The 12548-nt window shown below is 38.4% G+C and overlaps 1 protein-coding gene across 1 annotated transcript in view; it reads left to right on the top strand.

Moving 5' to 3' along the window:
- The window catches only part of ERC2 (ELKS/RAB6-interacting/CAST family member 2), a 612577-nt gene that overhangs the window by 344999 nt on the left and 255030 nt on the right, over positions 1-12548 (top strand). The window contains exon 10 of the mRNA XM_087825036.1: positions 278-418. Coding sequence (XP_087681162.1) covers positions 278-418 — 141 coding nt within the window. The remainder of the gene's footprint in view (positions 1-277; positions 419-12548) is intronic.

Raw genomic sequence — 12548 nt, 5'->3', positions numbered from 1 at the left:
TTACCATGACACGTAAAGACCGCCTGGGGACTTACATCATTAGCAGGACCTCGAGACGTGAAACATGCGTTTACTGACCACGCCGTTTGGTCGCATTGACTCCGCTGCAATTAGACCCTGCTCGGGGCTGTGAGCTGGCCAGCTTTAATTTCCGGGCTGGCTGGCTATTGTCACCTCGGGAAGACCATGTGACTCCTGCCGTGGGCTCGGCGCTCAGCGGAGGACGTCACCGGCACGAGTGGCACTGTTTTCCTGACCCGCCTTCCTTTCCTTCCAGTCTAGTTTGATCGACCTCAAGGAGCACGCGTCGTCACTAGCCTCGGCAGGCCTGAAAAGGGACTCTAAGTTAAAGTCTCTAGAAATAGCCATCGAGCAAAAGAAAGAAGAATGTAGCAAACTGGAAGCACAGTTAAAAAAGGTAAGTGACGCCTAAGAAAAACCACGTTCATGTTGTAGTGAATTTATAAAATGGGAAAGGAAAAGAAACCAACCCCTTATCTTCAGCTGTCTGCTGATAAAAGATTTAATTAAACACGCTTAACGTTATTCCTAAGAAAGTCTGCATCAAATCTGTCTGTGAACCTGAAAAATTATCTTAGGTTTCCTGTCTGAAAAAAAAACAAACACACACACACAAAAGTTTGAAAAATATATGAAAATAGTAGTGGAGGTAAAAAAAATATAAAAGCCAGCCATTACTCCCTGGGCAAATCTCAACTATCAAGAGAGATACATGGAAATATTTGCAACAAATCCAAGAATCCCGGGGCCGGGGAAATAGATCAGGTTTTCTAGTGAAACTTTGCAGAGTTTACCTGACAACATAAAATTTCTAGAAGTTCCCCTAAATACACAAGCCCCCGGAATATCTGTGGGATGACTGTTTATGTTTGACCCAGAACGGCCCTAATTTCTAAGAAAGCCTGTTTCATGCGGAGGGCTTTGGAAGGGAAGGCAGGGCCTTGGTGCTGCAGCATTGGCGTGTTTTCTCGGAGCTGGCGTTTCTGTGGGTACATTCCCAGTCCTGCATCATTCCTTTGACTCCTTCCCTGTGTTGTTCGGTGCGTCTGCATTCATCGTTCACATAAAACTCATAACACTATGAGTTTAAGCATTTCGTTTCCCTTTGACAACTTATAAACTTATTCAAAGGAGATGATAAGAATCTAAACAATGAAACAAAGCATGCAATGCAAATTGACTATGTATAATTCCGAGCACACTGGAATGGGGATTTATTTGCTAAAGTTATGAAAATATACAATATGAATGATAAGGATGTGAAAGCATTATATAGCTGCAGATAAAGTATTCTGGATATCTTAAAATTTAATAGACTACTTTGTAGGATGCACTATATAACAGAAATATGATTGTACTGTGTTCACTTTACCATGGGATTGTAGGAAATTGTTGTGAGAAATTCCACACTCATAAAGTCTCCTTACCAATATAGAAAAGATAAATATACAGATCAAATCCCTTTGCAACAAAACAGCAAGAAAATCTCTATATTGCAAAATCTATTTCCCAATCTACTCAACATCTCACTCTTTTCGGGTAATATCTAGTTAAGCAGAAATCTTGAACAATAAATAGAAGAATTTAAATTGCCCATTTGAGGGTGTTTAAACGGAGATTGACTTGGCTATTTATGCAGTGGGTGTAGATATACATTCTTGACACATATGTAAATGCGTTCTGCAATAGGCTATACATGCACACGCATATCAAGAGATGGGATTTTTATTTACCAAACAGTTCTGCGATCACGAAGCAGGCTCTAAGGTAACTCTGTGAAAGAGGGGACGCCCTTGGCTCCCTTTGGTGGTCCTTTTTGTTATCTCACCCCTGCTGTATTGTGCTGAGCCCTGAGGAAGGAGGCCTCAAACAGACCTGGGCATGGAAGGTTCCCTTCGTCGACTCTCAGGAGGCTTTATGGAGATGAGGCGCTCCCTATATTACTTCTGCAGATTATTTTTCTAGACACCCTCCTTTTTAGTGTAAGCCATCTATGGGATTTGAAATCCTTTAGTAATTAGAAGGAAGAGGTTCATATATTGATGCTCATGGTTTCCATGTATATGACTTGACTAGTTTAATAAATCAACATCTGTGCAATTCAATTTAGTTTCTTTCAACATAGCTATGATTCGGCTGAGAAATCATTTCGAGCGTGTGGTTTCCTTTAACCCACAGGTAGACGCCATGTACTGAAATTCACAAATCAAATTCTGTAAACATTTTAGCATTATTCCTGACAACATTTTAATATTCTGCCACATCACTAGAATTAAAGTAACAAATATGCTTGTCTTGCTGTAAAGGACCTATTTAATTTATGAAAAGATAACTTATTTCTAAGTATATAAATAATCTTTGCTTATACTATCTCCTGAATGCATAGTACAGTGAGATTAAATAAGGTAATTATAATTTAAATATTTTCATACCTCACCTGCAGATGCTATTTTGTTATTTTTGGCTCTCTAGCATCAACTAAATTCAAAAGTTTAAAATACTTTTTCTAGTAGTCTTTAATTTCTGCTAATAAATAGTTCCGTAAAAACCTCAAGTACCCATCACCTTAAAAAGAATTGAGATCTACATGAAATATTTGAAAATATAAGCCAACAGTATGTGAATATACATATAAACACATCATTTACTCATGGAAAAGTAAGCAGCTATAAAAGCTTAAGGAGTGTCTGGGCCTCCCTTTAAATAAAAGGGTATGTGACTTGTGAATAAAATATAAAGGGTTACTAAATGAAAGCTGAAAACATAATAGTTTTATTATGTCATAAATAAACCATGAATTCCCAATGGAATTTTGCTCACGATTTGTGAGCGTCCAGGTATTTTTGCCATAAAATCTACACAATGTAGATGTGTTTAGCTGAACAGAAACCTTGTCTGCCAGTGACAATGGAATCCAAATGGTGATTTAAATTTGTTTTTTGTCTTGTAAACAATTCTTGAAATTGGTAAGGTGAGTGATTGTATAAAAGTTTGTGGAAAACATTCCACATACATAGTTGCTTTTAACCCTTTACTATACTGTGTTAATTTAAGACATTTCTAAATACTTTGTGATGGAAAATGGTTATAGGCAGAAAAGGAACTGCTTCTTACACATTCCATCCCACCTCTTAAAAACAATGTGATCAAATGCTCACCTGTGAGGAAATCTTTACTGATAGGTTGATAAAATGGTACAAACCAAATAATGCATAGCTACTAGTTCTGCGTGTGCTTTGTAAATTAGTGCATTCATTCATCTTAAATAGACACCTAGGGATTGAGAAGAACTGATCAGTGATACATGGATCGATTTGTCTTTCAGAAGAATACTTGGTGTTCAATATGTGGAAGTAAATATACCTTATATGACTAGAAATCAATTGAGAAGCAACAGCAATGTGAAATGTTATGATTTATGCTCTTTGTTGATTTCCAATTAATATTATCTTGGAGGAGAGATATTTTAAAATCATAATAAAATTATCATTTACTTCATTAAATTTGAAGAAACAAAAAAATTCAGGGTCTTCAAATGCACATGTCTTAGCATAAAGCAAAGTAAAAATTTCCTACAGTATTTTACCTTCTGCACCTTGCTGTTGAGCCCCAAGTTAATGGTACAAGTATTTGGGAAATATAACTTGATAGTGCTATTTAAAATAATGTTTAGAACATTTAAATCCCCAAACATTTAACTTTCTACACAACAGACAGGAGAGCGTTGCAGATTCTTAAGCACTTAGAACATAGTAGGATGGTCACTAAAAATAGTATTTTTTATTATGAATTAGCAGTAGAAACTGGTAATGAGTGATGGATAATACTGTATTTTCATTCCTTTTGTTCTTCCTGCTGACTTAAATTTTTACTTCTCCCATTTACTGTTAATCCTGTAATGTCTTGCTTACTGATACTTTGCTATTGCTAACCTGCTGTTTGCTGATCTATGTTTTTCTAAAGTTAGACTGAATAGAAAATTCAGGCTTGTGTTAATATAAAAGAAGAGCTATAAATTCAATGATAAGATTTAATTAATCTTTTATTATTACCATCTTTGAAGTTCAGGTAATAAATTGCAAGCTTGGCCAAAAGTACTTCTTCTGATTCATTGCTAGAGGCCAGCACTTCATGTATCATCAAAAGTGGACAGCTTTCTTTATTTCATGGGTTATTTAACTTGAGAAAGGGAAAGTAACACAAACCTTAAATTTCTTATTCCAGCTATTCTTTTCTAGGAGCCAAAGTCAACATTTCTATTTCCCCAGAGCCTCTCACTTTCACTGTGGAATGTTTAGAAACTGAAATTTCTTCTTTTTTAACGACCAGTTCGTCTGTGCAAATGCACTGGATTTGTTGAGCTAATGCTGTTTTTCTGGATCTTTCCTTCTTTCCCTGTCTGTGCTTCAATGCCTCCCCACCTTTGCAATGTAGCAAGCTGAGCAGTTGTTCAATCAGATGTACAACCCAGTAAGTCATTTCTAAAAGTTCCCGCTGTAACATATCAAAGCATGAGGATCACTGATCACATGTCACAATATGCCATACCGAGGAGGCTTCCAAAACATTTATGAGTCTCTTCCCCATTTCCGTTTTGTCAGAAGAAATGACCTGTGCCTAGCCCACTGCCATTTCTTCTGAATGTGAAATATAAAAACTGAGAACTTAGGGCAATATTGCCAGTTTTAATATTACCTCCTTCTCAACGTCAGGTCTAAGGCTACAGCCGAGCGGAGGTGAGGTGCAGACCTAGGCTCATGGACTCCTTTCTTAGACCCTTAAATGCATCCTCACCTAGCAAACAACTCAGTGTACGCTCCGTTCAAATGGCAGAAGTTAAAATAGGTTTAGATTTAAACGTAGGGATATGCTCTCTGAGATTGGTAAATGCCTAACATGATTGTGGGCTTTATAAGAGTTAAAAACATGTCATTTGGCTGAAGACAAACTAAAATATAGCTTCCTAATAACAACAGATAGTAACAGTTCTGATTATAGCTTAGTGGTACCAAAACCAGGTAACTAGTAAAAATATGGATAAAATGGTCAAGATACCATCGCTGATGTTTTAATCCTAATGACAGGCATGCATTTATGTGAAGCAGTTTGTTTCTTTAACATATTGAAGGACTTTTTTGCTTTGCCAACTCAAGTTGCTTACTGGGAGAAATATCACCTAAAGGTGACCGGGCTCTGTCATTTGGCAGGTGTGACCTGTGCCACCATGCATTCTAATGACCTCCTGTGTATGAATTCCCATCGCAGGGAAAAGGAGTAGCATGGATAAAGGAGACCCCTCAGCCCACCACTTTTTGTTAAGTTGCTGCGCCAGGAACTACAGCCAGAAACTTAGGATGCTGGGGCTGGGGTCGGGGGTGTCGTATCTAATTAAATTCAGGCTCCACCCTCCACTCTTTTAGTTTTGCAAACTGAATTCCTCACGCCCTTTTGGAGCATCTTTATTGACCTCTTTCCGCAAATGTGATTGTTAGCAGGGCAGCAAAAATCATCCAAATTTTCTTTCCCCCAACATTTGAATGGAAGTGTTAATGAGCAGGCTGAAGACATTGGGGGGGGGGCGGGGGCGGGCAAAGAAGGAAAAGTAAGATTGGAATATCTTCCAGCCTGAAGACTGACCCTGGGGAAAATGAGTGGTTTTTTAGATCATATAAGAAAGGTATAAGGTAATCCCACTGACCTTGTTTCATGCTTGCTGGTTAAGGACAGGAAGAAAGCCTACATATATCACCTTTTGGGTGTGCAGGACACGTGGGGAGGACTTTCTCTCCGAAGGAGCCCAGGTTTACCAGGACCAGGGTAGGAGTTCACCGTCCCCGTCAGGATGGGGGTGCCAAAGAAGTAGCTCTGTTACCTTTGAGGCATTTCTGGGAATGTCGATGACATGGCACTCACTGGACTTGGCCTTTATTTCGGCCCAGTGATGGGCCTCCAGGATGCAAAAGCGAACTTCTCAGTCCTTGAGGTGACTAATTGAAAAGTCATTGACTGCCGTTTCTCTCGGAGTTAATTAAGCTGGCCCGATGTTTTGGCATCCTGGGAATATAGCCAAACTCTCATTATTTTTAACTCCCTGTCTGCACATATTCTTGGGGTCCAGTTGTTTTTTAGACTGATAGGGATGCAGCATGATGGATTTTCTATCCTTAATAGTCTTTTAAAAAATGACTATGTTTTTCTGGTTATAAAAATAATATATGGTCACAGTGGAGAATTTGCACAAGTATGGAAGGACCTAGGGGGGAAAGAAAAATAAGAAGACATCTCGCCCACAGAGATACTCTCAAGGAACGTTTGGTGTGTTCTCAACACGGACAGCCTTTCCTTGTTATGGTTCTCCCCTCCCCCCTTCCCCTCCCTCCCCTTCCCTTCCCCTCCCCCTTCCCCCTCCCTCCCCCTCCCTCCCCCTCCCTCCCCCTCCCCCTCTCCCTCTCTCTCCTCCCTTCCCCTCCCCTCCCCTCTCCCTCTCCTTCTCTCTCCTCCCTTCCCTCCCCTCTCCCTTCCCCTCTCTCCCCCTCCCTTCCCCCTCCTTCCCTTCCTCCTTCCTTCCTCCCCTCTTCCTTCCTCCCCTTCCTCCTTCCCTCTATCCTTTCATCTCTTTTTAAATCGAATGCTCGATTTCATGAAATTGTCTCATAGCATTTATGGAGTTTGTATCTATTTTAAAATATCATATCAGAATTTTCTCATATAATTAACTCTTCCTCCAAAACACTTTTAATGGCTATTCCACTCTGTTTCCTCATTTGCCAACATTGCTCATTTCTTCCCTCTTTCGTGTGTGTGTTTGCCAGTAGAAACAATGTCCTGAAGAACACCTTTCCACATTAATTTTTCCACATTTCCGTTTTTTCGTAGACCAAGTTCCTGGCTAGTGATTTTAAAAGGCTCCCAGTAGCCCCGCTAGTTGCGCTTCAGAGGCGCTCCCAGGGTGCTTCCCCAGAGCCCAGGAGGTGGCCCTCCGCCCCTCCCGCCACCCTCCACCCGAAGGCCCAGCACACAGCACACAACTCACAAATGCATATGTGCATTTCTTTTTCATTATTACTTTCCGTTTTAAAATTACTAGTGTGGTTGAGGTTTTTTACACATTTAGTAGCTGTTTGTATTTTTTTCTGTAAACCGTTTCTTTAAATGATTGAAGCACTTGTTTTTGAGTTCACCGTTTTGTTCATTTTTTGTCTGAGTTATCCTATGGTTTGGATAGAACCTTTGTCAGATTTGTGGCAAAGTTTCATTTGACTTAAACGTTTTTACAGAGAACTATTTTTAGGTTCTTGACCTGTGTTTCCCTTTTAGATTTATTTCCTCATTGCCTTTATACTTAGAAGAAATTTCTGATTTCATGAATTGATACTCAGTTATATTTATAATATTTTTACATTATTTTTTACATCAGTTTAACCACTTTACCTACCTTTATTTTATTTTGATACATGTTGAGTGGTGCGGTTTCAACTTTATATTTTTCTCAGTGGCTCAACTAATTATCTCAGTGCCCTTCAACAACAAAATTCTTCCTTCATCTACTGACCGTGACCCTATTTTATTGCATAGTAAGTTTTCATATGGACAAAGATCTTAGTTTCTGAGCTCCTGCTCATTTTCATCAATGTCCATTGCTTATTGGGTCAGAGTTTTAATTACTGTGTCTTTATAATATTTTTAAACATTTAGTGAAACAAATTCCACCTTAATCCTTTCTGCCTTGCGTTCTGCCTTGTTTTGTTCTAATATCCGCAGCTTTAAGTTTGCTAGTGTTCCAAGCAGACTGCAGGGTCACCCTGTCAATTAAAATGCACCAGTGTTGGCGATTTTCATTTGAGTGCTACTCCACCTATGAAAAGACTTTAGAGCACTGGGTATCTTTCCAATATTATCTCTCCCCTTCATGAACTTGATACAACTTTTGTGTATTTGGGTGATCTTTTACAGTACCCTTCTGATATTTTTCTACTATAGGCCTGTGACATTTCTTTGTAAGTTTAGTCCTAAGCATTTCTATATGTGTAATTTTTTAAGTTACTTTCTTAATGCTATATTTTTCTTTTTATTTTCTAACCAGTTATTGGTACCAATAGAATTTATTTTATCCTTGTATGTTTGTTTTGAATACGGCCACCTACAAAATTTGGTGAATTATAACTTGGTTGTTTTTGTTAAAGGACTAATTTTACAGCCAGTCCTATGTCCATCAATCTAAACTAAATCAGAGTAAATAAGCTTTGAAGTCCTCCTGGGGGTAATGTTTTCTTAGAGTAGCAATAAACCTACATTTAAAAACCTTTGTACCAAGTGATACACTAATGCCACTTCTTAGGAACCTAAAATTTTGCCTTTGTATCATTATTTCTTATAATGATAACCTTTCTGTGGCTTAACTAGCAGTCTCTACTCCTGAGGAGTTTTGTCTTGTCATTATAAACACCGCAGGTTATCTTCAGTTGAGTTATTTTCTTCACTTAGTTCTTAATTCTAGACAAATAATATGTTTTTTGTTTTTTTTTAATCACTCAAATACCTTCTTTGCTGTAGTCCTAGAGGCTATTGTGCCCAGAGATGGTATCCAGAGTTCTCTTATACTTTTTTAATAGATCTTTAGGCCTCTCAGTCCTAAGTTTAGTGCTTGTGTAATACCCTTGTTGCTACAAGGCAAATGGCCGATCTGGAGACACTGGGGCGACCTTGCCACTGGCCAGGGCACACTTGAGATGCCTCTGATGTTCCCACACACATATGAGTCCCCCACCCGGTCACTATCCATTGAAGTCCTATCCCTTCTGCAAATCTATCTTTTGCACGGCTCCCATTTTACATAAGGATTTACAAGAAAAAGGTCAAGCATTTTTCCAATCCAGCAGGAGGAAAATCTTGTTAGTGTTCATTGAGGTCTTTCTGATTTTTATGTCATTACAGGACTCTGTCACCCCAGGAACATGATGGGCTGAATTACATATACTTTCACCGTCTTTGTCTAGATACAGCGGTTGCTTTTCATGACTTTTTAGCCTATTTTTTAAATTTAGTTGATTTACTCATAGACTGGCAAGTCACAACTATTTAAGAGATAATTCAGGACATACACATAGCATGTACACACAGACACACGCACACACACTTCACACTTGGTCCGGGCATTCAGCATCTAAAGAACTCAAGTAATATTTGAAATGACACTTAAGATTTCAAGTTACATATTTTGTTTCAGAATATCTAGGTAATGACCTCAGTTCTCTATATTGCTAATTTTAAGTGATTCCATAGTTAAAAGGTATTACCATAATACTTATTTTTGTTTGTTTGAAGGGTCTTAGAAAGTGTTAAGCATACAGTAGATTCTTTTTATTTTGTGATTGTGACATTAGAAAAACTACTTTGAACATTTGTTTGTTTGTTTATACATATCCTATTTGTTCCATCTGTAACAAGAAATTTTTTAGGAATAGTTATAGCATGCAAATTGTGAACCTGCTGGATGTAGTTAGCTGGATTTATGAAAGAACACTTTCCTACAGAAGTAGACAGTGTAAGATCAAAGACTCATAGCTATTACTTTCCAAATGTATTATTTAGTCTCAGCTATTTGCTATTAACTAATTGGATTTAAAAAATTTAAAATTGATAATATGTTAGAGTTGTATAATAACCTTTAAAAACTTTATTTAAAAAAAGTAATATTCTGTTCATACCTCAGAATTATGTGATGATTATAACTTCTTTTAGAATATTGAAATCCAATATGTTTGAAGTAGTTTATATGCTCTGATCCACTGTTAAGAGATGACCGGAGTGTTAAAGTGCAGTTCCAGACACTAACCCCTGTAGGTGCCGCAGTGGAGAATCTTATTTTCACAGTGCATATGTTTAGTAAATTATTGCTAAAACCCATAAGCCACAGGGAAGGCTAGTCATCAGATTCACTAGTTAATGTTCTGCTTGTACTTCATGGTCAGGACTAATCATTTGTTTGAGAGAAACAATTTTTTATGAAAATTGTTAGGGCTCATTTCAAAGAGAGACTGTCATATAATATTATAATTGAATATCCCCTGCCTAGTTTCAAAGCAGGTTTCTGGACCAAAGTGAATGCTTTCTTCTCCAAGCACTTGGAATGATGAACTACCATCTTATTGAAAACAATCAATGACCAGCCTTCACATGAGGAGTGTAAATAAACTTGCAATTTGTAGTATTGATACTATCAATCCTCGGCTTGGCTTTAGCCACTTTTTGCTCTTAACTTTGATTTAGATACAGTATTTACCTGAAATTTGCCTTATTTCCTGAAATAATTCTAAATTCTTTCATGAAAATAACCACTGGTTATGTACCACTTGTTCTAAGTCATGACCAGATTTCTCCTTTGTGCTCAATTCAAACTTTCAGGATCAGCTCACATCAAAATGCCAGGGCTTGTCCCTACCCTTGACACTCCAGACTTTATTTTGATTATTCCCATTTATGGGGAATTTCCTTACATGTGGAAATTCCAGAAACATAATTGGGGGACCCTCGCAGCTTACGGCTCTAATATGTTATATAGACATTTCTCAAGTGTTCTTTTCCCAGGTATCAGAAATATTCTGAAGCAGAACCAGGCACTTGGATTTGCTCTTAACCTGAACTGTGTCTTCAGCAAAATTAAATCTCTACAGTTAGAAAAGAATGCTCACTGATATTTCTTTGTGGGTTTTTTTTGTTTGTTTGTTTTTTTAAATATATATCTTTATTGATTTCAGAGAGAGGAAAGGAGAGGGAGAGAGAGAGATAGAAACATCAATGATGAGAGAGTCATTGATCGAACCCGCAACCCGGGCATGTGCTCTAACCAGGAATTGAACCCCGATACCTGGATCCTAGGTCGACACTCAAGCGCTGAGCCACGCCCGGCCGGGCCCTTTGTTTTTTTTAAAAAATATGTTTTTATTGATTTCAAAGAGAGGAAGGAAAGGGGAGAGAGAGAGGGAAACATCAGTGATGAGAGAGTCACTGATCGGCTGCCTCCTGCACACCCCCGACTGGGGATCGAGCCCGCAACCCCCGCCTGTATCCTGACCGGGAATCGAACCATGATCTCCTGGATCATGGGTTGACCTCAACCACTGTGCCTCCCTGGCCGGGTAATATTCCTTTGGTTTTAATGACTGTCAGATATCTTTGAAAGTGCCAGTGTGCTTGGTTATATTTATGATAAGTAAGTTCTGAAGTCATGAAAGGAAAAGCCACACAAATCTGCATTTTCAAGAGCTAGATTCCTGACTAATAGACAAAGTTAATACACCTTAGAAGAGTGGAATGGGCAATAGTTTCCTGACCTTTTGGGGGAGCTAATCTCAAACCAACAGGCTCATAAGGGAAATAATTACTGTACATTTTCAGTCTAAACCTTTGAATGGGTCAGAGTGCCATGGTAGGAATTGTTCAGGTAATGCTTTATTCAAATATATATATATATATATATATATATATATATATATTTTTTTTTTTTTTCCCCCTGAAGTGTCTAAAGTACATTAGGTCCAAATCTGGTATCTACTCTAGATCCCCACCAGGAGCTGCCAGTCCAGATTAAACAACCCATGCTATAATTTGAAAAGGCAAGAGTATTACCTAAATGCAAATAAACTGCTTTCTTCACTCCATTTTTAGGTGAAGCCTCTGGCCCTACAACTTTGAAGGGATCATTGGCTTTATAAACTCAGTTTCCTCCTGTATTTATTTAGTATAATATCACCCCCATGTCTGTAGATCACAGCATAACATACTCGTGCTATTCTGGTTAACAATCCCAGCCCATGCTCTAAGAAACTGATTCAGGCTGAGTAGAGCTGATGATCTGCAGTAGCTTTTATAAATTCCATGGAGACTTTTGGCTCCAACACTTGGGGTGGATCGGGGACTCACCAGCCTTCAGTCACGTGAAGCTCTCTCTTCCCTTTTGTCGTTACATGGACCTGGAGCAGGTGATGACCCAGTTCCTCTCCCATCTCTATAGGAGTCTTACTTACAACTTTCTACTGACTTAAATAATTTTTAATGCTCTCTGTTTACACCATTTTTTAATAACCCGTCCCAAAATTCTGGCACCAGTATTGAAGGTGGTTTAACATAAATTCTTTTGCCCAGAAATCAGTAGATATTGATACAGAGATGGATAGATATATTTAACTCAAATATATTGGCAATGGTCTTCATTTTAATAACATGATCTAACTTTAGCACCACATGGTCAACAGCGGTCTAGATTTAGGGATGTTTTTCCCTCGGCTTTCTGTACTTCTAGACATCCCATGAGTCCTTTAACAATACCCACTTTTTGGGTTGAAAAGACCACCAACCCATCTAATTTCACTCCCATGTTGAAAGCTAGCCTTGGATTATTTTCTCTTCTTCAAGTTGCTAAAATAAGGAATGTGCTCATATGCCTATTACCAGCAGCTTTCTCTGTAAACCTGGCAGGGAGGCTTCTCTAAGGCTTATGTAAATTAAGTAAACCTACTAATCTAGCT

This window comes from Miniopterus natalensis, chromosome 15, assembly GCF_054644295.1.
Source record: "Miniopterus natalensis isolate mMinNat1 chromosome 15, mMinNat1.hap1, whole genome shotgun sequence".
Lineage (NCBI taxonomy): Eukaryota > Metazoa > Chordata > Mammalia > Chiroptera > Miniopteridae > Miniopterus > Miniopterus natalensis.
The sequence above is the reverse complement of the archived record's forward strand: the minus strand, read 5'-3'. Positions and strand labels throughout refer to the sequence as shown.